The following is a 25,427-nucleotide window of genomic DNA, read 5'->3' on the forward strand; positions in this document are numbered from 1 at the left end:
CTCGGGACTTCAGGGCTCGTGGAGGGGTCTTGTATGGTGACAGCAACCCAGACAGGAGGCCAGGCACTGGGTTAATTATCCCCCGTTTACAGATGCATTAACAGAGGCTCCGAGGCCGCAAATCCACATGCAACGTTATGTGCCAATTAATTTATTTTGTGAAGTAGGAATAATTCCAAATATACAAAATATGTCATAATACATCACTGCTTTGTTTCCACTCGAATTCAATAAATATTAACCTTTGCCATTTCACTCCAGATTTCAAAAAGAAGTGAATTTTATAGGCCGCCAAAGGCCTCCTCCTCCCCTAACAGATTCTCCTTCCTCCCTCCTATAAATAATGTGATGTTGATGTGCTGCTGTTTATGTCTTTATATATTCGTTAAATATATTCATAAGCAGTATTACCCTATTGGTTTATGTTTTTAATTCTTACCATACCGTGTGAACTTTTTTGCAATTTTTTTCACTCAACATCAAGTTTTTGATTACTTCTTCACATTGCTACATAGATATTCAAAATATTCATTGTAACTACTGTATATATATATATTTTTTTTAAAAGATTTTATTTATTTATCTGACAGAGTGAGATAGCAAGAGCAGGAACACAAGCAGGGGGAGCGGGAGAGGGAGAAGCAGGCTTCCCGCCCAGCAGGGAGCCCGATGTGGGACTCGATCCCAGGACCCTGGGATCATGACCTGAACTGAAGGCAGACGCTTAACGACTGAGCCACCCAGGTACCCGTAACTACTGTATATTAATCCATATACTTCCTTATCCATTCTTCATTAATGGATTTTTATGTGGTTTTGTGTCTCTGGGGTCCTGTGTGTGTGGTGGGAACCTATGTTGCAACCAGCATCCCCCTACTTACTCCTTTTAGTACAAGAGTGAGGGTTCTCCAGATCCATCCAGCAGTGTTCTCGCTGAGTTTATAGTAAACACATCTACAACTTGACTACATTTTGCCAAATTGCTTTCCAAGTTATTTTGTTGGATTTATTCTTAGGTAACTTTTGGTTTTATTGCTACTCTGAAAGGAAATTTTTTTTAAGTATCATTTCCATTGGGGCGCCTGGGTGGCTCAGTCGTTAAGCATCTGCCTTTGGCTCAGGTCATGGTCTCAGGGTCCTGGGATCGAGCCCCACATCGGGCTCCCTCCTCCGTGGGGAGCCTGCTTCTCCCTCTCCCACTCCCCCTGCTTGTGTTCCCTCTCTCGCTGTGTCTCTCTGTCTGTCAAATAAATAAATAAAATCTTAAAAAAAAAAAAAAAGTATCATTTCTGTTGTTGCTGGTAGATCAAAATATTATGAACTTGGGTGTTTTAATCTTATAGCTGGCAAATGTGCTGAGCTCCCTTGTTCATTATAATAATTTATCTGTAAATATTCTTGGAGTTTCTGGATAAGCAATCATATTGTTATGAAATTTTCCAATTTTATTTCTTCCTTTCTAAAGTTTATACCGGTTATTTCCTTTCCCTGTCATACCATGGTGCAAAGGACCTACGGTACTACGTTAAATAAAAGCCGTGACGTGATGGTAAATATCTTTGTTTTCTCAATTTTTAAGAGGGCTGAAAACAAGTAAAACAAATCTGATGCTAGAAATCAGGATAGTGATTGCCTACAGGGTCAGAGTAGGTCAATTGACCAGAAAGTGTCATGAAAAAACATTCTGCCAAAATACAGGCGTATTATAGTTTGTTCTTGGTCATGCTCACGTGGCTGCACACATTTATCAAAGTTCACTGAACTGTACACTTAAGACCTGTACATTTTGCTGTCATTTGCTCATTTTCTTCCTGATCTTTATGAATTGCAATATTTATTACCAATGTAAAATTTGCATTTTGAACTTGCTTATTTTTTGCATATAGAAATTTAATTTTTACATAGAGAATCATCTTTTATAGTTTCTGAATTTTGAATCATAGAATGGCTTTCCCCACTCCTGGATTATAAAATGGTTCTCTCATGTTTTCTTCTTTGAAATTCATCTGTGTATTATTGTGTATTGTTTGAGGTATGTGCCCACCTTAACTTTCTTCCAGTTAGCTTTTGCATGTTATTACATTAATAGAGTTATTAATATTTCACCAACTTTATATCTCTAGGATAAACTCTTCTTGGTAATGGTAAAATACTGTTTTTAATACATTTCAAATATTCATGACATTATAGTGTATTATGTGTGTACATATATGTAGAATACATATTTGTGTATGAATATACATATCTAAACAAACCTATAATATTCTGAAATTTTACTTAGGATTGTTGCATCTGGTTTATAAGTAAGACTGATCTTTTTTTTTTTTCTCCTTTCACTGTCCTTTTTGAGTTTGGGTAATGAGGTCCAAATAAACCCATAAAAAGTATTGAGTAGTTTTTCTTCTTTTCAAGTCTCTGACGAAGCTCTTAAAACCATCTGGGCTTGGTGCTTTTTTGTGGAGAACTATTTGACTCCTGATGAAATTTTTCGTTGTCATTGGAGGTTTTTTTTTCTCTCTTGGGAAATTTTTGTTAATGTCTATTTTTGTAGAAAATAGCTCCTTTCATCTAACTTTTCCAATGTAGAGGCTTAAAGTTAATGCTATTCTCTAATAATTTAAAGTCTACTTCTTTCTCTTTCCTAATACTATTTCTTGGTGCCTTCTCTCTTTTTTGCCTCATTAATTGACAAACAACTTTAGGGTGTTATGTGACATTTTTGGCTGACCACTTGAATTTCTGAGTCAGGGTGGTGGGAAAAAAAAGATGGACACAATAAGAAAAACTCGGAAAGAGTCTTCTGGTAAATCAGGGTAGGCACTGCACGTTTCGACTGGTCATCAAACGCTCAGTTACGGCCTTGTTTTCCTCAACTAGAAAGTAGGAATAAATACAGTATCTACATCATGGGATGCTTGAGGATCAAATGAATCAATACCAAAAGACAAACAGACGAACAGAACAAAACACGTAAAGCAGTGTCCGTCACATAACGGAGTTGTCACTCTGTGTGGTTAGTTGTTGTCACTGTGTGGAAAGGAGAAATAAAGTGACACACCCAGGTTTGAAGTACAAGGCCTGGGACACTGAACATATTTTGTCATGGAGTCCTCCACACTTGGTCCCTGGGGCTGCCTCTCCCCACTTGATCTCCTCCCTCATGCTGCTGAATCCTCTCCTCGACTCCAGAGTTAAAGATCCCGTTCCCACGGAGGGAAGCAGAGTGGCCGCACCAACATGGCAGAGACTTTCTGGAAGTTGCGTTCCAGCCTTACACAATCCGATTGAAGAGAAAAAGCAGGGCTTGATGACAAAATGGCATAATTGGAGACTTCTTTCTTGATGTGTTCTTAATGATTTATTTGCTCATTTGGTTGAGTATTTAAAAGCCTATGATATGTTAATCCTGAGTGAAAAATAGTGTTAAATCTATAGCCACCCCCAACTGATGAATGGAATTTTGCCAAGAAGAGACTTAATGTTGTCTGCTTTAGTGATTTTTTTTAGATTATTTATTTATTTGAGAGAGAGAGACAGAGATAATGACAGAGATAGTGAGAGAGAGCCCAAGTGGGGAGGAGAGGAAGAAGCAGGCTCCCCGCTGAGCAGGGAGCCCAATGAGGGGCTCGATCCCAGGACCCTGAGACCATGACCTGAGCCGAAGGCAGACACTTAACTGACTGAGCCACCCAGGCGCCTCTGCTTTCGTGTTTGTGTTAAAGTCTGCCTGCAGATACTGACCTGACTGTAACAGGGTCTGTATCTGTACTTGCACACTGACCAGCTGGACCTTCTGGCGCTGTACTGTTCAATGTAGGAACCACTAGCCACAGGTGGCTATTTAAATTTAAATAAATAAAAATGAAATAGAATTGAAGAGTCAGTTCCTCCATCCCATGAGGCACATTTCAAGGGCTCAGTAGCCACACTGCCCAGTAGCTACCCCACTGGAAAACATTTCCACCATCTAGGAAGTTCCACTGGACAGCTCTGTTCTGGAGAGAGTTTCAACAATAATTAAAATAGTAGTAGTTGTTGTATAGATGCCTCAGGGAACAGATCACCTTGTCCTTACTCGGTTGGCTGAATGCCTAGGGTTATGGCTAGCATGATTAAAAATAGTTTGTTCTTTTAAGCAGGTTAAACAAATACTTTGGAATGTTTTTTTATCCTAGGACTTAGCCTGGAGATTCCAAAATTCAGAAATTCTGAATTAGCAAAGCCCAAATTAATGTGATTTAGGCCAACCTTGAAGGCTAAGATTTCTTTCACATTAGTCCTGGCCAGAGGTCACTCTCACCCCACTCCCCACCTCCTGCCACTTATATACTTGTTGATGTAAATGATCACCCACTTCCTGGTCACTATCAGCCCTTAAACATTTGTCAACTTTGGCCACTTTCCTAGAATAAATCACTGGGCATTTTCATTGCTTTTGCACTATGAGTGACATCTTTAGCAAAAGCACCCTCCTTCCCAACGGTATTTGCCAGCCCGGCCTGGTAAAAATAGATAACTTATCATGATGTTTCCTGTTGTGTATGATTCAAGTATCAGATCTATAAATGCTGAATGTGTCATAGATGGAAGAACATTTTTTTAATGTTCTCATAGCAATTCACATGATCCGTGAAATCCATGTGAATCAGAGTGAAGGCTAGGAGACCAGGGGGCAAGGGGTCCTACCCGGGCTGGAGTGTTTGGATTTACAAAGGGATGCTAGCCAGCAAGAAGAGGGTGAAGCCCAGGATATGTTGCTGCAATTCCTGAAGTCCTTTTCCTGATAAGAAAAAGCATCTAGTGTCTTTTATCAGAATATCCATCTGTTTTCCCCAAGAGTTGTGGTGACATGCTTGCTTGCAGCTTACTCTCTCCTGTCTATTCCAAGTCCAGCCTGACCAGATGGTGTGGGTTGTAAAACAAGACCCCCCACCAAAGTCTGTCCAACCTCTACCTTGTGCCAATCTCTGGGACCCAGTAAGAAGGGAGCACCCAGGGTACTACTTCATGATTACTTCAACTAATAGTAAGCTGAGCAAAACCAGGGGGAAGCCTGGAGGCAGAGGATTAAGGGGACGGACGGTCAGAACTCTGTCCATCCTCATCAGGTGTCAGAACACGCTGCTCTCCCAGCTTCTCAGCCCTTCCTGAATAGCCATCAATTGTCCCATTGAATCCACTGCTAAGTCTCTTCACTCTTCTAAGTACCTCTGAACTGTGTCCACTCTACCACTCCACCACCCCAGATGAAATGACCACCATCTTGGTATTAGACTGCTCTCAGTCTGCCTTTCCACAGCAGCCAGAAAGTGACACTGAAAGAAATCTGAACAAGTTACCTCCCTGCTTCAACCTTTTCTAAGGAAAAAGACCAAAATGCTCAGCCTGGTCTGTTAGCCCTACTCAGCTGGCCCCTGTTATACTCTCTCACCTCACTTCAACCTCATTCCCTGGACCTTGTAAATCATGCTTCTGTCACACAGGTCAGTCTTTCTCTCTCTCTTTTTTGGATTCCTATGATAAGCCAAACTTGTTTCTGCCACAGGGCCTTTGCACATGTGGTGCCCTGTGTTTGGACTCCTCTTTTCCTGATTCCCTCTCACCTGATCAACTCCTACTCATCCTTCACATGTCAGTTTAGTCACCACTTCCTCTTCATGTTATCACTTTAGTTACCACCCTCCTCTCCCCCGGAACTAGGTCAGGGTGAGGTTTTGTATTTATATGGGTGACTACTTGATTAGCTCTTTCTCATAAGATATATATGCTCCAGAGACAATATTTATCTTTTCCTCACCATTATATTCCCAGTTCCTAACATTATGCCTGGCAACTGAGGCATGAGTAAATCTTTGTGGACCAAGTAAACAGAGAGTGACTTCTGTTACCTGCCAGGAGAGGACTGTGGCATACAAAGGAAGTCATAGACTTAAGAGCTCTGGGTTCAATTCCCGACTCTGCGGTTTGTCAGTCAGGTGATCTGGCGTGAGTTGATTTACCTCTCTAAGCTGTAGTTTTCTCATCAGTAAAATGGGCATACCTGTATCCACGCAGGATTGTGAAGACTAAAGATACTGGATGCCAGCCGGGCACCCAGAGGGCTCTCAACAAACTAAAAACACCATCCTCATCATCACTGCCACCACTATCTTCATCATTGCTGCTGTGACCCAATTTGGAGACAATGGGGTGGAAAGAACCCTTGTGAGGCTCTGGGACTCCTCAGGAAGAGGTAACAGATTGTTCACACCCAAAAGGAAACAGATAGTAACATTTTTTATTAAATATTACAGTGGATCAAAAAGTACAAAATATCTCTTGCCTGCTATGTGATTGGGAAACTATTGGCACGTAATACAGTATCAAAAGCAGTAATAAGTACAATTTGGAAAACATACAAAATTGAGTGTTTATAGTTTGGCTCAGCATTCTTCTGGTAGTGTTTAAACGAATGCAAAGGTTACTCAATAACCTCTCCATTGGGAAACTATGTAATATCACTGGGCCATGTTGCTATATACAAATAATCACCTTACAGAGCATAGAGGTTACATAGCTGGAATCACCAAAAGTATACAATATTTACAACACAGGAAAGTTTAAAAAAGTATAAACAGCCAAGAGATTATGCTGCTATTTTTCAGACATATTTCAACCATGGGGAGACAAGCAGAGTATCAAATACATCAACAGCCAACACTGGAATTTAAGTGCTCAAGATAATCATTGCAATGGTGTGGGTCTCACCAGGGCAAACTTGTTCCCATTTCTCTTTAAAACTGGGACAAGAGTAAAACTGGACCAGATGGGACTTGGCTGACCACCACCAAATGTGACTTTGTGGGACAACAAGTGAAGAGAAAGAAATGGTTCTCTTTGAAGGCACACTACATAAAATATTTTTGTGGGATCACCTTGAAATTTCCATCAGACACACCAACACACTGAAATACAGTACTTGAGAATTCATGCACCAGGTCAGAAAGTCTTTGTAAAGTCAACATTGAGTTTTAACAAACCCTTCTGTATATGCCCTGATAAACAAGTGAACTGAAGAGCTTCTAGCTAGTAAATAAATAAGTCAGTCCTGTGGCAAATATTACAAGTTCCAATCACTTACTAGAAGAATACTTAATTCTGAAACTCAGTTGGGCTGGGGTGGTTTTTTGTTTTGTTTCTTTTTTGTTGTTGTTTTTTTGTTTTTTTTTTTTGTTTTTTTGAGTTGCCAAAAGTTAAACCAGAAGTTGCATGGAAAGGTTTTTTTTTTTTTTTTTTCAATATTATTTAGAATCTCCAAATCTCCAGTAAATCACGGACTTAGTGCTATTTTGAATTGCAACATTTCTTGGAAGCCACGCTCAGTAAATAGATTTATGACTCCATTGCCAATTAGATTCCACAGTTTCCTTTACTAAACTACCAATAACAATGGTTTGATTGCACAAAGAAAGGCTTGTGCAATTCCATTCAATAATAAGGCCCCTTGAACTCAAACAATGCAAACAAAGCCCTATTTAAGACTTTTAAAAATGTAGTTCTCAGCCAATGAAGAATTCAATGGTCTTTTTGAAAGATTTCCAAGATCTCTGTTCGGAGTTTTAAAACAAATAACACACTGCTTCTGTTGGGAATGTATACCCCCATTTCTCTTTATTTGTCCTGATGTTTTGCTGAGGGTATGAGCTTCCTCAGACAGAAACAGTGAGTCTCCTCTCGGAAGAGATGAGAAAAACAAAAGCTGGACTATGTTAACATTGTTTGAAAAATGGTGTGATCAAATTCCAACATGATGAAACCAGACTGAAATCACTGTAGCGGGGAAAACAAATGCCCATATTCCAAATGGATAGGTGAGCTCCACCAGGGACAAGCGGGCCCCCATTTCTTGGAGAAACAAACTCCTAGAAACCATGCACAATCTAGCCCATGTCTGCTGCAGAAACACTGGAGATTCCGTGTTCTTCCATGTCGTCTGATTCTGCGATCATTCATCTAGTGCAACTTTCTTCTAGGTGTCCTGGCTAGCCATTTGGCCAGCTAGAATTGAGATCTCTTTCCCCCTCTATCTTGTGCAATAGCAGGATAATCTGCACTTACACATTTATAATCTATATTCTACTAGTCTATCTATGGTTCTATTAAATATATATATATATGTAAATATATATATATATATATATGTGAAATTCCACAGGAAGGTAAATAATTAATTGAAGCAAATGAACTCTTAACACTAGATCTCTACATTCTTTTGTTTCCACCTTTGGATATTAAGTATGTTACATTGAATATTTGGCTTCATATCATGGAGACATTTCAATACAAATGCACGGCATGCATGGCTTTGTGTAAGAGCCGCAGTGTCATTGTTTATCAGTTGTGATTATTTTGCAGTCGAGTTACCTACTTAGAAGTTGAAAACTGTCATCAATTTTCATAGAATTAAGTATCTCAGAGGTAAAAGACTGGCTAACTATGGTTCTAATGTCTACTGGGAGTGTTGGGGGAGGGGAGGGTTGGCTGGGGAGTTCATCAAAGCAGTCGTATCAGCAGGGATGGGACTTGGAAAGAAAATCCACTCTGTATCGATGGACTTTCAACACACTTAGAAAATGCATCCACCTTGATGTTTACAGCTCAGCAGCAGATGGAATAATGTGGCAAGAATGACAATACACACTCTGCACATCTTTTGACTGCGTGAACAACTTGACCGTTTCTTCCAATGACAAAAGAAATCATAAAGTGGACCAACGTATTGCCAGGTGGTTAAAGACATGACGTACGCCACCAAGGGGGCGCGCATCCACCCAAATCTAACGTCCCATAAACCCAAAGAAGATGACTTTCATTTGAAACGGGTAATCCAGCATACCAATTCTCCCCAAAGATGTGGCCTGGGAGGTTCTTCTTGGGAACAACAAGAGACCAACTCGATGAAGGCAACGTGACTACCTATTACTCAAAAGACCACAGCCCAGGGAAGGTATCTGGTGCCCGGGCCTCCAGCCGCTCGTTCTCTTCCGGATAGTCGAGCTCCATCTTCTTCCCAACCCCCTTTCCCACACTGTTTAAAGGGATCAGTGCCAACACCAATGTAAATCATTTTGGCTTCTGTTCTAATTTCTGAAATTCCTAAAATATCTGTGCAGCCCACAAATATGTCCTCTAGACTCTTGTTATTCAGCAGCTTGCTGCCAGTGAGGTTTTTGTTTTTATGATTCCTCTGGTATGTAGGACAGTTTCACAGCCTAGATAAGGTAAGTACAATGCTCGATATTTTCACATAACCCAATACTTCAAAGCAAAGCATTTGGCCGGGTAAGCAGTGTATAAGCTCTTTCAACTATGCCATTTATGAGGAACAAAATCCTTAAGTTGCGGATCTGCAAAGGAACATTCTTTGCACTATTGTGTGCTCAACTGTTTCTTTTTCATTTGTTCCACTAGAATCAGTTGCTTCAATTTGTAAACAATAACTTTACCACCCAAAGCTGCTCAAAATGATAAGATGTGGAAAAATTACAAACACACATCAACAACTAGGACAGTCAGTCAGCCTTGAAAACAAAACAAAACAAAACAAAACAAAAAAAGACCTGCAAACAAAAGCGATACTGTTTAATTAAAAAAAAAAAAAAAAAAAGGACAAGAAGGAACTGGGAGAAAATGGAACTACCTGTATATAAATTAGGTGAGCAAACAGTGATACGGGTAGTTTTAAGAAGCAAATATATACAGTCATTTTAACAGTGTTTACTTCTCTGGATTGTTTAATAGTGTCAAAATGAAAGATCTATTGAAGTTCCACTATACATTGCATTGATTGAACCTTGGAGAGTTTTAGGAAAAGAGGGGCATCCCTTGGCAAACGCTTGCCAGTCTTCCTTGCCCCTTCCTGTGAAATGCCTGCCCCCCCATTCTTTTTTTTTTTTTTTTTTTGCCCAGATTGTTCCTGACCATCGCAACTCAAGACGGGGTCTTCTAAATTCTTCCCGGACACGCATACATCCCTTCACGAGACCCTCGTGCCAAGTGACCCATCTCGGTGCAAGGGCATCTGTGTTGGAAGGAGCTCAAGACTGACCAGCCAAGGCTGGAGTCGTCCCAGAAAAATCAGGTATGTTCACCTCCCCTTCGCGGCCCCTTTGGCTGGGGCTGATCTCACCTCCCCCGGATTAGAAGAAATACTGCCTTCTAATTCTCCAAGCCGTCACCCCCAGGGCTGGGAGGGAAGCTCCGTTAGGCACGCCGCGCCGGACGCCGGGCAGAGCTGGGCTTACAGTTTTGTACTGGGGTGTACGGACGACAGCTGAGAAGATGGGAAGGCAGCTTGAGGATTTATAGCAGCTAAAGGGTAAATGCTGTTGTGCAAAAGGTCCCCATACGAACTTCCTACGGGGGTGGCCGCGGCCAAGTGTCTGTAAAGCTGCTGAGAATTTGTCGGCGATGTAAAAATCCCCCTCTGCATCACCAGCGAGTGGAAAGCCAGGGGCTGCATGAGTGGAGAAAGCACGGTCTGGTTTTTCAAGTACTGCAGCGAGTGCGAATAGCCGGCCGGGAGCCTGGAGTTGAGGCCCGAGCCGCACAGGCTCCCCGAATACAGACCTGGGAAGATGGGGGAGGAGAGCGGAAGCTTGTGGCCTTCCGGCGCGCCCCCCCCCGAATGGCCGCCGGGCGCCGCCTTGCTGCCGTCGCTCTCCGGCTCGGAGGCCGCCTTCTCCTTCCCACAGGCCTCCTTGGACGCGTCCAGGGGAGACACGGCCCGGGCCTTCTTCCCGGCGATCACCAGGTCCAGGTCCTCCAGGCTGCGCTTGATGGGCCGCGCGGCCCCAATGTTCTGAGGGCTGGCTTTCCGCTGCAGGACCGGGTGGACCATGCCCTCGATCTTCCTGAAGTTCTCCAGCCTCGCGTGCTGAGGCTTCCCCGACCGCGACAGCGACTCGGCGTACTTTTTCGGGGCCGACATGGTCATGGGCGAAACCCGGCAGGCCTTGGGGTGGCAGTCCCGAGTCTGGCTGTTCATGACCTGGAACTGGGAGACGCCTTTGCTCTCCTGGGGCCCCGGGGCCGCGTGCGCCAGGCCCAGGACCTTGCCCGTGGGTTTGTGCAGGTTCTTGGGAAGGCTCAGATCCGTGGGCTGGTCGTCCGTGGGGGCTTCCGCCGCCGCCGCCGCCGCCTTCTTGTCTTGCAGATGCAGCGACGCGAGATAATTCACGTGGAGCTTCTCCTGGTGTTTGTGGGAAGGAAAAGAACTGTTTTCCGCTTCCCGGTACATGTCCCTGCAGGCGTACTTGGATGTCTGCTCGTTGTGAAGATGGTGCTCCGTGTGTCGGTATAGGCTGTGCAGGTGAGGAGACGAGTAGAAGTCGGCCAGGAAGCTGGGCATGTGGGAGTGGGGCAGCGCCCTTTTCTCTAGGAGCTTCTCCTTGCCCTCCTGGATGTCTTGCTTCAGGACATAGGAGTCAGCAAGGGGGCTAAGGTGGTGCTTGGAGAAACTGCAGCGGTGGGGGTCCGATCGACCCAGCTTGTCGTGCTTAAAAATGTCACTGATGCTCTTCCTCTCCTCCGCGGGCTTGCTTCTGAAACTCTGGACGTGCTGAATCACCGAGGGCCGGCTGACCGCCATGTGGTCAGTACCCTGGCCGTGGTGGGCCTGGGACAGACCCGAACACAGGTCATCCCTGGCCATCAGTTTCTTTTTGCTGATCAAAGGGGGTGGGGAACCATAGGGGTAGCTGCTGGAGAGGCTGGCCCCACTCACTTGGGACAGAAGTTTCTTCTTGGCCAGTGGGGACATGATGCCGGGGTTGCCCCTCGAGTAGAGCAGAGGGGTGTAATTAAGTCCATGGTTCTCATTCATGGGCCCAGTCAAGTCTTTGTCTTTGAACATGTCAAATGACTGAACCACGAGGACCTTCGGGGTCTGCTTGAGCGCATTGTGGATGTCTTCGCTGCCCAGCTGGTCCACCTTCACGGTGCAGTTGGCGATGTAGTCCGCCATGGCGGGCAGCTTGTCATCCTCCAGCTCGCTCTGGTTAGCCAGGGGGGGCTGCGTGGTGGTGAAGCCAGGGAAGGGTGCTTCTTGGGGTTCACTTTCGGGGCTCTCGGTAAAACAGCAGGGCTGGGGGTCTTGTTTTGAGTCCACAAGAGCACTGGGAGAGGTGAGGCACTGTTTGCCAGCCCCTGGCACCAGGGCCGGACCCCTTTCAGGGGCCGCAGGGGCACTCGGGAGCGGAGGAGCAGGCTCCTTCTCTGCCACCTTCTCTGCCACCTTCTCACTGTTGGCACCTTGATCTGTGTCGTTGTCCTTTTCTGGGTCTGCTCTAGACCCCAGAGGCCTCGCTGCAAAATCCTGGTACCCTTCCATCTTTTTCTTCATGTCTGCTGCTGGGAGAGGCTCAGTGATGCTCTTCTGATTTAAAGTCTCTTGTTCCTTCTCTGGCTCTGATGAAACCTGATAAAATATTTCAAAAGGCAGTCAGAAGGAAGCCAAATGCATTGACACATTTTGCTATGAAACAAAATATTACACGCAGCAGTTTTTCTTTGAAAACAGGCTTGTCAATCAGCTCAGGGAGTTTCTGTAAAGCTTTATTACCCCCCAATCACAGCTCTAAACAAAGAAATCTAAATTATGGAAACATTAGGGTAGAAATGCATATTCGCTCAAAGTCCCTTGTGAGACACCTATCAAAATAGCAAAGTGTTCTGTACTGATGGTATGCAATCTTACCACTCCTTGATTCTAATATATAGTTTAATTCTGAGGTTGTTTTCTTGTCAAATCAGTCAATTATGCAAATGGGTTTTAAATTACATGTTGTGCTTTATGACACTTTGGAGAAAGATTTTTTTTTTTTTTTTAAGCATCTCTCTTTCAAAAACCAACCAACCCCATGTCAACAACAAGCAACAAACTTACTAGAACCCCTTGCCTTTCTCTGAGAGAGCAAATCCCATCCCAATGTGTTCAGTACGATGCATAAAATTAGCAATGCGTAAGTGTTAATTTCTACTCAGCGCCATATGACATGCAGAAAATGCTAAAATACTGGAAAATTATGCAGATGCAACACCAGCCTGTCTACCTGAGGGACAGAGGGACTCGAAGTCCTTCTAGGCTGCAGCAAACTACATTTCTATTAAAGCTAAAAATGAAGTCATCAAAATGCAGGCAGTGAGCACCGCCCCAAATACAGCTTTTCTGCTCACTGGAATATGTTGTAGTCAATGAGATGGATGCTCTTTATGTGTCCCTATTGACTGAAGTTGTGGGCACAATTTGACCCATTCATTGCATTATGTAGCTGTGCAAAGTTTGACCTTAGAAGGTCATTTTAACTTTCCATCTGTGACCCAGCTGGCTGACAGGCCCTTTCAAAACTGTCACGCTGTCCTGACATGTCCTAGAGAACAGTCACTAAACAGTCGTATTGAGCTGGTCTTCTCCCCCAAGCCCTGCCCCCACCCCCCCAGTCTCATCCCTTGAACGTTGTTCTTTGTTAAGAAAAGAAGTGTTGAACACATTAACATCTTTGGGTAAGATTGAGGATGCTGGTGTAGGGATGCATAGAAACAGACATTTTAAGGAATCACACCCTTTCAGAGATGTTTCTCCTTAAATCTACTTGAAGATATCCCTGCGTTTTAGGGATGTGTTAGACCTAAGAGCTTTTGCTTATCGTCTTTCTTTTCTTCTCTCCCTCCCTTCCTCTCTCTCTCTCGATTTCTCTCTTTCATACTAATAGCTGCCTTTTCCAGTACAAATATCATTACTTGTTCTACATTAACAATCATCATTGGTCTCTTGAGCTTATGCATTACATGAAAATACAGAAAAATGAGTACAGCAAGGGAAAAAGGCAAACTGCATTTAAATGTTAGCTTCTGATGGGGCTGTGGTTTGAAGTGAAGCTACAGGGGATACCCAGTCTCATGGAAGTTTCTGTGACCTAGGCCGTTGGTTACACTGAGGTCTGTGGTTGTCACTGGAAAACAGGTTTAGGGGGTCTCTGAAAGCTAGGCAGAAAAAAGTAAAGGACCCTTTTTCTAGGATGGCATTTAACAGTCTGCCTTGACATGTTACATGGTACCTTCCCACCAGGAAACTTGCAGTCTAGTGACCTGAAGACAGTGGGTTTGCCTGGCACAGCTTTATAAGCCCTCCTATCTCCACTGAGTTCACTGCTTTGTATTGAAAACATCAAAAATTAAAGACAATAAAAACACCAATGACAACAATAAAATTCAAACCCCCAACACACAGTCAATGAGAAGAAATACACCTGGTCAAACACAGGGGTCTATGTTGGAAGTGGGGAGCAATTCTTACCATACGGTTGACTTAGAGAGGGTGTGAGATTCCAGGTCGTTCAGATGACCTGACCATGATACCCTTTGACACTCCAGATACTTACAATGCCCCGAGGCATTGGGACCTATAAGAAACAGGGAGTCTGAAGGCTTTAAGGGTTTCTGTGAGCCGGAGGGAGCTGGGCCCTACTCTTGGCAATAGGCATCTCCCACGCTGATGGGCTTCAGGGCAATGGGCTGAGGATTCCTCCCCCACCTCACAAAACAACCATGTCAAACTTCGTCCCCAAAGTGGAGCCACTCAAAGGTCAGCTGGCTTCTGGCCTCAGTTTGTCCTCTGGTGCTTTGGCAATCCTGTACATATGGTATCTAATAGAACTCACTGATCCAAAACCCTATAATAAATCACCAGGCCAACAGGATAAAGGAAGAATGGAATGTGAGCCTTAACTTGGAATTTCCTTGCTTTTGGCCATTTATGTTGCAAGCTTGCAGATGTTTAGAAATCTCTCTGCATCATCTTTTTTCCCCCCATTTTTTTAATTACTAAAGCTTAGAATAATTATGAAACAAAAAAAAAAACAACAAAGTCTTCTCTTGGTATTCATAATATCTTCTTACACAGGAGTCAGTTGGGTAGGTTAATTTCTAGTTAGGAGGTTAGTGTGCATTATGTATGTGTGTGTGTGTGTGTGTGCGTGTGTGTGTTTCAAGCCAGTGTTTAATTAGGGAGTCTCTTATGTGTTCATTATAAACCTGATTTTTAGGGGGTGTTTAATATCAGCACCAAAATTCCCCCTGGGGTTGGATCCTAGAACATGCTGTCTCCAAATGTGGCTGCTAAGTTATTTCTTTTTTTCTTTTCTTCTTTTTTTTTTTTATGGGCAGCAGGGTTTTTTATTATTCATGTTGAAACAGAGCCCAGATCAGCCTCCATGACTGGCTGAACACTGACGGGTAATGGCTTCTACCAAAGAGCTGTCGGGGGCTGTGGGCAGCTGGGGCTGGTTTTAAAAGGTTCAGAAACCACCTGTTAACATGAGAGATAACAGTGGTTTCAGAGGAACAATTTCAAAATTCTCCTATAAATATGTACTTAAGATATTACTAAATTGGTCTCAACCCAAGGCTGTTGCACAGAGGTCAATTATGGGAGGCAAAAGAGTCTCTGAAGTTTCGAGGATAGTCCTGCAGAGACATGGCCCATCATTTCAACATCCCTCCTTGCTAGAACCCACAAAGCGTGTTTCAGAGTCACACCAGCTCCTCAGATAGACTGGCTGTGAAATGACAAAGAAGCCACATCTTTCACACTGGAGCCCCTTGGCTTCACAGAGCTGAAGCTCTGGCTCCTTCTATCTCAAAGCTGGCATTTGCTCTCAGTTTTCCACAGGATGTTCCCATCTTTCTAGATCCTATTCCTGGCCTACCCCATTCAGTAGCACGCACTGCCTTCCAGCTCCCAAGCAAACTGACAGATTCCCCCCTCTGGGGAACTGTGAAGCTGAGATGGGGGCCGTTCTCAGCTGGGGCTGCAGGGGTGCAGGGACCCGGCTGTGGACGCAGGGCTCTGGGAGACCCGGGACAGGACGGGTATTTCTGTGGAGGGCGACTCACCTCTGGTGATTCCTGGGGCTTCGGGGCATTCTCTTTTTCTTTCTTGCTCTTAGGGATTTCATGTTTGATGCGTTTGGTTCCTGATACTTTTGTTTTATTCTCATTTTCCTGTGAACTATTCTCCTGTTTCCGAGGTTTGATTGGAGGCAGGGGCTTATCTTCCTCTCCTTTAATAAACCTTTCATACGGCAGGATTAATCTGGAAGGATATCAGAAGAGATGATCCATCATGGGAGGCAATTCCAGGAGCATCGAAGCTAATGGGGTTTAGTTTCTCTTCTCCATACAAACGGTTTATCGAATGACTCCATCCCCAGTGACGCCAGTGCATTTCTAGAAACTCACTCCACAGTTCAGGGCTCTACTTCCTAAGTCCAAAACCAGAACCTGGTAGCTTACACACTCCTTTGCAAGACACCTTTCTGGTTTTGTGATCTATACACCAAAGATACCAATGGACGCAACCAGAGTTAACATGGAACCTGGCTAAGCGCTAACAACAGCACCACAGCATAATAGCAACACCCGTGATGGCTACCATCCATTTGATCATTCTTCCGACAGTTATTTATGGAGCACCTACTGTGTGCTCCGGGTTCCTGGCACTGAGATACAGCAGTGAACAAAATATTCAAAGGCCCTGACCTCATGAGGATGATATTCTAGGAGGTACTGGTATGCCCCAGGTTAATGTCCTAGATACACTACGTAGATTATTCCGTGTAATCTCCACATCTTTGCCTCAGCATCACATCGTTTGTTAGAGATGGCATTTGAACCTCGTTCTGCCTGCCTCCAGAGTTTGTGTTTTCATTCACGTCAAAATATAAACCAGACACCTAAGATAAAGAGGCTAATGGGAAGCAAGCACAGTGGGGCTGAGAGACAGCTGTCTTCAACTGAGCTCTGAGGCGGGCAGGGGATTCCAGAATGAGCTCCGTTTTGGGGTGCCAAACAAAAGAGGTCCCCGGGGAGAAGGAAGGAGGACAGACCACGCAAGCCACAAAAATCAGAGGGCTGAAAAATTCAAGCACTTTAATTATATAACTTTTAAAACAAAGTACATAAAATTGTTCTAAAAAGAGAAACATCAAACAGCTCTAGTTTTAATCTGTTTTCCCTTTGCGACATAGCTCTTGATCTGAAAGGGAAAAATAGCTGATGTAATTAAAAGGGATGGATTGCATTACAATCTCAGTTTCAACTTCAGTGATTAAAGTTTTTATAATGCATTTGGTATGATTAATGACTCACTGTGGGATTAATACAAGACTCAGCCTTAAAAATATGAACTTTAATACAGCAAACATAATTTGTTTTAAATAAGACAAGTTGACTCAGTGAAGAAAATGTACTTGGCTTATAAACAACATAAATCTGTTCAAATATTGGGAACCCTAATTATTTTTAAACTAAGACTTCCAGGCAAAAACTTCTTTGGTTTGGATATCTGTTAGCTATCCTGAAATTGGTTTCTAACCATGCAATCTGGATCTCAGCTCCTTAAACACACACAACTGTTCAGGTTTGCGAGTACAGACGTGGGAGCATTTGTGATAATATTTCAATGTTTAATGAAATACCAAGTAAATTATGGGAAAATGAAATCCCAATTTACAACGTATTAGAAACAAAATTCATTTACTGAGCATGCTCGGACAAGGTATGTGCAAGGAGGCGTGAATAATAGTTTCGAGCCCTCCATCTGGCAGTGGGCCAGCCATGAAGATCAACACAGCCCATGGGGAATAGTTATCTTCAGATCCCATTACAAACTGAGTTTAAACATGTTACAGCTGCTAAAACTGGAAACTGTTCTCTCTATGTAGACTTACTAAACTAATATATGGCTGCCAAATACCTGCTTCCCACTGTAATATTACAGTTAATGTTTATATAATAAAAAGCATAACTAAGCAGAAGAAGAGAGGAAAAAGCAATCTTGTTCATACTTGAACTTATCCTGTCTCGTCTGTAAAGTCCCCAACCTTACCCCAATCCCTTTTATCTGCAGGGTTCTGCCGGGGACTTGATCCCCTTTAACATCGGCAGGTTGGGGATTTTTGTCTGGGAGCGAAAGGCATCGAATATTTTACACTGGAAAAAAAATGTTTTAAATAGACTTTAATGAAAACATTTTTTATTGTTGGGACAGATAGGTTTGTTTTACTGGTGTTTGGTTGCCATGGGAACCCGAGCAGCACTGAAGTCTGGGTATTCCGACAGTGGCTGTTTGCTGGGACCACCCTTGCCCTTGACTTCATTCCTTATTGAGCCGGCGACACCTTGAGGAGCCCGCCTCGCAGAGAGTGAGGGGAGACGGGGAGAGGAGGCAGAGAACTGGGTGGGGCACACACCCAGCCCGGGCCCCAGAGGACCCCTCACCTCCCCACCAGGCCCTCCAGAGGGGTGGGCGCTAAGGAGACTTGAATTTTCTCACACAACTTTGCCAATTCAAGAAGCAGGGCAACATTTCCATTTCATTCCTTTTTTTTCTTCCTCTTTTCTTTCTTTCTTTTTTTTTTTTTTCTTCTTCACTCAACTCAGCAGCTGGCTGGTCGACAGCAGTAAAAAATACATTTCACTTTGCTGGTCAAAGGCCTAAAGCCAGAAGCAGGAAATGTGGAATTAAATGTTTCTTGTATCTGGAAAGAGGCATGACTAAGGTAAAACTGAATCCAAACACAAGCCTTGCTTGTTCAAGACTTCCAGAGGGAGAGTCTATGTGAGCGAGTGTGTGTGTGTGCGTGTAAAGGTCGACCGAGTGGTCTCCCCCCTTCTAAATCACTAAAAGATAATTATAGTGGCTCAGGGAAAAAAGGTTCCCAAAATAAAACAAGAAAGGCAGCAGCTAAAAGGAAACAAGTAGAAATATGACCAGCTAAGCCCTGAAGAACAGGGCACGGTCTCGCCCAGCACACAAACAATCGCTGTTCATATAGTGATTTCCGTTTGGTGCGATTTTCATTGAGTGTTTTTTCAGTTATCCTGTCACGGTACAACACAATTACCCCACAGGATATGATCTTATCATTTGATTATTAGAAGTTTTTACAGTGCAAGAGGATGAAAGCTATTATAGGTTTCTGAACATTTAAACGTTTAGCGTACATGTGATACCATTACAAACAGGTTAGCCAATATTAAGGTCAACATTGCCCAATGCAGGAAGCTGAGGAGGTTCATACTGTATCAAGAATCTAGTATAATGCAACATGCCTGTGCCTTGCGGATGATTATTCCTCAAATATTTGTAGTACAACAAAGATTTAATCAGTTTCTAAACTATACAGATAAAAGCAAAAATGCACCCCAGCCCCCAAGAACTCATTACACAGGAGAAATATTTTCAATGGGCTGCAACTCTAAGAATGTGGGCTGGGTTTTAGGTGGGCGGAAGTAATGGGGAAGAGAAGCAATATATTCATTAGAAAATCCAGAGAGATTTTTACCCCTGATCTACATCTACTCTGGGAATTGAAAGCTAGGCAGATAAATGGGCCTTTATTATTATCCAGATTTCACATTTCAGATTAGCAAAATGCTTATTTACGAAGCCATTAATGGTTCTGAAATAGGTAAGCCATCATGTATTAAAAAATAACATCTTTCCATAGGCATAAGATTTGTAGCAGCATGAGATTTTATTTTCCCTAGGAATAATACAAGAATAACATTTTCCACCCCAAAGCAGAAACAGTAGAGGGGCCTTTTGCTATCACCAAGATTCTTATTAAATTCAGTCACTGTGAAAGCAAGACTTTTTTCTCCTTCTCCTTTCTCTTTTTTCCCTTTTTAAAAATAAAGACGACTCAAAATCAACCCAAGTTAAAATTAACAAATCAATAGCATTATAACCTTGATTTATTAGCATCTGAGCCACTAAATTATCATCATACAAGAAATTGCTGGTTTGAAAAGATTTCGGCTTTGTTAAATCTAAAGTTAAATAATGGTGCGCCGTCTACTAGGTTTTTAGATCTGCCTCATCTGATATTATGAAAAATTCAATACATTTCTCTACAGCAGAATCAGGGGTCAGCAAATCTATTACTGTAATGTAAGTAATCTGGCAACCTGCCAACTCTTTCTCCCTTTTATTATTCTCTTTAAACACCAAGGCAGATAATTTTATATTTACAAATTCTAAAATCCTCCGGGGTCTTGCCTCTCTTTCTCAACAAAAACCGGCAGCCTCACACTCCAGAACTGTGTATGGCACATGTCCTCATCATTTGCATTTCATACAAAAGAAGAAAAGACTCTTCATCTTTATTAGGCAGCCTTCCCCCTTCCCTCCCCATAGGCAGAGGGAAAATAATGTCAAATCTCATCTGAACGAGTAACCACTAATAATCTTCTGTATTGATTAATGCCTGCATGGAATGACTGAACTTTGGGGCCAAAACATTGAGCAAATAGTGCTTAGGAGGAGAAATGAGAATCCATCTATTTATAGAGCTCTGCAAAACGATATTATAATACTGTCTAGAACTGATTCAAATTTGTTGGAGAGTTGGGGAAAAAAGCAGGAAATTTTTAGGTTGTTCGAGTTGATCCTCGAACTCACCCTCGCTACCCTGTAGACACTTTTAGGGCATCAGACGTGTGAAAAAGTCTAGGCCCACAGATCTGCTGGTGCCCTTGGAACAGAGTATCTTAGGGGCAGAGGGAAAAAAAGTTGGTGTGCAGGTCAGGGCAAAAATGCTACTGCTATTCTTATACGTATTAGGTTTTTTTCACAGTCGTAGAAAAGAAATGACATATTGGTTCCACTGGGGCTTCGGACCTGATCTGATCCCAAATGAAGTCATTATACCTCCAAGTTGATTCCAGGGTTGATAAATTCTAAGGCTTGGCCAGACATTTCCCTTCTCAGCCAGAAATTGAAAATATAACTTCACTGTGAAGTGTGGGAAGCAATCTTTCACCAAATATGGAGCCAATAGAAGGTATATTTTTCTTGTTTGAAGGTGATGTATGCACACTGGTTAAGGTTCCAAGAAGAATAGAAAGTTTCTAATCTCACATACGGTTCACCTCTCAGGGTTCCAGACCACGACCAAGATGGCCAAAGAGCCTTTGGGTGATAGGCACCAAGACCAAAGTCAAGTACACAAATGTGCTACGCCAGTGTGCACAAAAGTGGGATGTTTCCTCAGTGGGCACAACACTCACTGAGTACAGAAGAAACTTTGTTCCTGTCCTTTTAAAAGCCAAGCTCCATCTGAGAAAGATGTGGGCCCTGGGTAAAGATCTCCTTGGTTTTATGGTGTGAGTTCCTGTAAAGCAGAAAAAATAGTGTGCAGAGTGTGAGAAGCAAAACATCAGTAACCAAGAGAGCTGAGAAAAATGTCTCCAGTATCCCCCTCCAACAGATGAAGAGGTGAACTGAAGGCTTTGAGCATCAAACCATGGAGGGAGAGTCCGTGCTGACATGTAGGCCACGGAGAATTGAGCCCAAGGCAGGACTCACGTGAGCCAAGAAAGCAACGGGAGAATGCCGCATGGATTCTGTATAAAAGACTTAGCTTAGATGAGCTCACCAAGGGTAAACTGTACCGAGCTCTTCAATGAGGAAGTGGGTATAAATCACATCATTTGTATTCTGTGTAAGATACCCAAAAGGTATGTGGCCCATTATTATCAACAACAATACATGGCCACTTGTCTTCAGAAAAGCTCTTTCTTGGGAAAATTACCTGCCTACCACTACCTACTCAAGAGGCAGTAGAAGGTGAATGAGAAACTTTTTTGAAGGCACTAATTCTGTCTCTTTGCCCCTGGAAGTGGTGGGAGAGTTGTTTCTTAGACCCATTAATGACTCTGACACCTTCCTCTATGGTCCTGGAGTGGCTGTAACCCTAAGCAAAGAAAGAAAAAAAGGAGCCTGCCAGCAAGATGGCAGCTTGACTCCTATAAAGGATTGTCAACATGAGAGAGGTAGCTTGAGGATGGCAGGACCCCTGAACTGGAGTTGCGTTGGTCTACGAGGATCTTGGTGAAAAGGTGAGGTGGGAGGGTGGGGAGGACAACTTCTGGTTGTTCTTATATATTGATTAGGCATTACGATATTAATAGTGTCCACCATGTATTAAGTGCCTCTTAATACCAGGCATTTTGCATACCTTACGTCCAACCATTACAAAAAGAAGTATATACAGATACATTATTTTATCCTCATCTCATGGATGAGGAAATTGAGGTTCAGAGTGAAATAACTAAATGACTAGTCAAAGGCATGCAGCTATTAAGTGCCAAAATTTGAGTTCAAACACAGATCGGCCTGCCTCTCTGAGCTGCCTTCATATCAGCAGGGTAGTAGTGCATTTTCATATCTTGTCTAAAAAGCACCACCAATGAGGAGGTATTGAACTGATCATCCCTAGCTTAAGAGAACCCTAAGCCCTTAAGGCACTAAAAAAATCAGGGTGAGCATTCTCCTTTTCTCAGAGGCCATTCCACAAAGAGTCAACCCATTGCAACAGAAGCAGCCCTGTGGCTCGGGCACTGGGCACAGTGCTCCTCTTACAAAACGCCAGGATAACTAGGCCAAGATTCTCTAAAAGGTGGCGACTCTGGTTGGATCAGGAGAAACTCAAGAACCATATCCTCGATGAATTCCAGCCTGTAGCACTTAATTTTACACACACACTTGAGGTTCTCATGGCCTCCCCAGCTAGAACGAAAGCTCCTCAGGGGCTTTGCTTCTATGATGCCTCCTTGCCACTTCTAAAAGGGTCTAGACCAATGTTAGCCCCAGGCCTTTCAATTGAAGACCTTGGGATGGATTTCAGAAAGGCCGACTTTATGCCCCAGGGATTAAAATACATGCTCACAACAGAGGACACAGACACAGCACTCAGCCCTCCAGAGTGCCAGCAGCAAAACAATGACTAACTCAGAATCCAGTTGCATGGATCCATTTCAAGGGCAGATGAACATTATTTCAAGATTAATAGACAAATGTAACTACAGTGTTTTCAACATAGTGAGCACCCCACCAACGAAGGCAGGCAGTGTCCATTATGTAAAAACAAGCAAACAACTATGGCATTTGGGTCCCACGTATGTGACATACCAGAGGTTACAGAGCTTCTGAAATGTTCAGCAATTCCCCCGACATTTATTATTTTGATCGAACTTTGTAATAACTTGTATAAAACCAAAATGTTCCAAGAGGTTTTCAGTGGAAGAGTTAAGGATATATTTTAATGGTAAACAATTACATTCTTCTATCATCTGATACTTTTTTTCTCTCTTTTTTGGAAACAGGCTCTCTGAATTTTCAATAGTTCCTTTGTGAAGGCATCTGTTACTCACGTAATTGAAAAGATGTTTGTGCAGTGGCATGCTTGAGAGTACAGTTATTTAATCTTAATGATAAAGCCCTGAGGACAGAAAATCATAAGTAGAAACCTCTTGTTATTTATCAAAAAGAAAAGGGGCTAAGACACCTAATCTATTCTCACATTTAAATTCATGCTTGATGAAAACTATCAATAAAACATCGGACCTGCAAAGTTTCTTAAATACTATAGCCAGGTTCAAAGGGGTGAGAGTAGGGGGGTGGTAGGGAGAAAACAAAAGTGAGACAATAAAGGAGTCTGACAAAAACTGCTGTTTGGCAAGCTTTTTTTTTTTTTTTGGGTCAAACAAAGAGCTTGCTGTAGTTTACAGCATGACACACACACTTGATTAGTTTGTGCCCGAGGGTGTTTTTACACTCTAGAGTGTAAACTCTGACTTCTATTAATTACAACTTGCATTTAGAGGCAAATTTAAGAATTTTTAAATAGAGACTTTTTCAAAGGCTGTTGTTTATTTTTTTTTAAACAGAAACCAGTTTTTCTACTCCAGGGCCTGGCGAGGGCTTTGTTTTCCTTTTTAAAAGTTTCGTGAAATATCCAGGCATTGGAAAGGTATCAGAGCATTTTAAGCATGCTGAGTGATATAGAGGGAGGCTTTTGCTTATGAAGTTATCGGACTGTCCTTTCGGGAGAAATTCTGGAGGTCTCCAAGAACAAGCTTGGTGGGGTGTAGACAGAAGAGCAGTGGCTGTGCTTCAGCCTGCCTGAATCTCGGCACCTTGTTCGATTTTCCCAGGGCTGCTGGCTGTGGATAAGAGCCAGGAAGCCTTCTGCGGGTTTGGGGAAAGGTTGATGAGAGGGCGTGTGTGGCAGTGCTGCAGACGGCTACTCGCTGTGCCCACTGGCCAGAGCCCCCATCACCAAGCCAGTGTTTAGAAAGGAGCTGCAAGTCCATAGACCAGTCAACTCCACCATGGGTGCCCATGGGTGAGGATGGGGCATGGTCTACCCATTGGACTTCGGGGCAAGACAGTCAATAGACACTGAGAAGATTAACTGTAATACCTGCCTTGGGTGTATCCAGTTTGGAAATTCAGCCTTAGTATTCACCTGACAGCTTCTTCTACCACCTTATTCCCTACCTCCTGACACACATTTCCTAGAGGAAACTATCCTTTTTGTTTGGATTTAATTTAATTCATTCAACCCCTAATCCCTGAGTCCCTGATATGTTCATGATGCTGTCCTGAGTGCACTGGGGAGACTCCAGGAAAGCAAGAGCCCATGATCCATATCCTCAAAATTAGTATCTTCACCGGTCTCGAATTCAACAGCTGAATATTTTAAGCAATATATGATGATCCTCAAGTTATAACCTAACACTTTAAGATCGAGTTCAAAGTCTAGATCCTCCTGAAAGACTTTGCTCATTCCAGCCGAAAATTTGCTCTTCTTCTTTGATCCCTGTTGAACTTGCTATTTGTATCAATTACTTACTTACCTGAGGTTTTTTATAGCCTTAAGTATCTAACTCTCTTTCAGGTATGTATGGACTATGAGTCGGATCGTATGATAAGTTAGGTAAGCCAAGGATCACAGCACCTTCCGGTTCTAATGAGTCGGTAGTAATGGCCTGGGGGTGCCATACTGAGAGGGGTTCTGAAGCTGAGCTTGAGCTCATGGAAAGCAGTTTCATGTTCCCTTCGCAATTTCTGCCATGAATGTGGTAGCATGGGCACCTCCTCATTGTCTGCCAGCCCTATTCCAGACTCTCTGGCTCATACGTTTTCATTATCCCAGAGGGTGCTGTGCATGTGGTAGACGTTCAAAAAACACCCATTGGCTCTTGAGGGCAGCAGCAAAGGAAAAAGGCAGTCACTCAAATGGCAAATCTATCCTACCCCAGAAAAAGAAACCAGCCACTAGGAGAGGGCTTCTTACCAATTTCAAAAGTAATCTTAGGCTATGTCGATAGACTGATCCCGCTACATCCCAAGAAGTACGATATGCTATATCTGGAATCGCTTTGGGTAGCCTGAGTAACACAGATTGGAGGCATCTACATGACAGCAGGCCAAGCTGGTGAAAATCCGTTAAGTCGTGCTCTGAGGCATGGCTGAATGGACTAGGAGGACTTGAAGTGAGAGAGGAGCCAAGCTTATGGAGGCCCATCACCAAGGAAAT

The 25,427-nt window shown here is 43.1% G+C and overlaps 1 protein-coding gene across 1 annotated transcript in view; it reads right to left on the reverse strand.

Moving 5' to 3' along the window:
• Positions 1–6,259: 6,259 nt before the first annotated feature.
• Positions 6,260–25,427, reverse strand: part of ARID5B (AT-rich interaction domain 5B) — a 175,410-nt gene continuing 156,242 nt past the window's right edge. The window contains 3 exon segments of the mRNA XM_081824186.1: positions 6,260–12,457; positions 15,934–16,132; positions 18,665–18,709. Coding sequence (XP_081680312.1) covers positions 10,280–12,457; positions 15,934–16,132; positions 18,665–18,709 — 2,422 coding nt within the window. The 3' untranslated portion in view covers positions 6,260–10,279.

This window comes from Leptonychotes weddellii, chromosome 6, assembly GCF_054177405.1.
Source record: "Leptonychotes weddellii isolate Sample4059 chromosome 6, ASM5417740v2, whole genome shotgun sequence".
Classification (NCBI taxonomy): domain Eukaryota; kingdom Metazoa; phylum Chordata; class Mammalia; order Carnivora; family Phocidae; genus Leptonychotes; species Leptonychotes weddellii.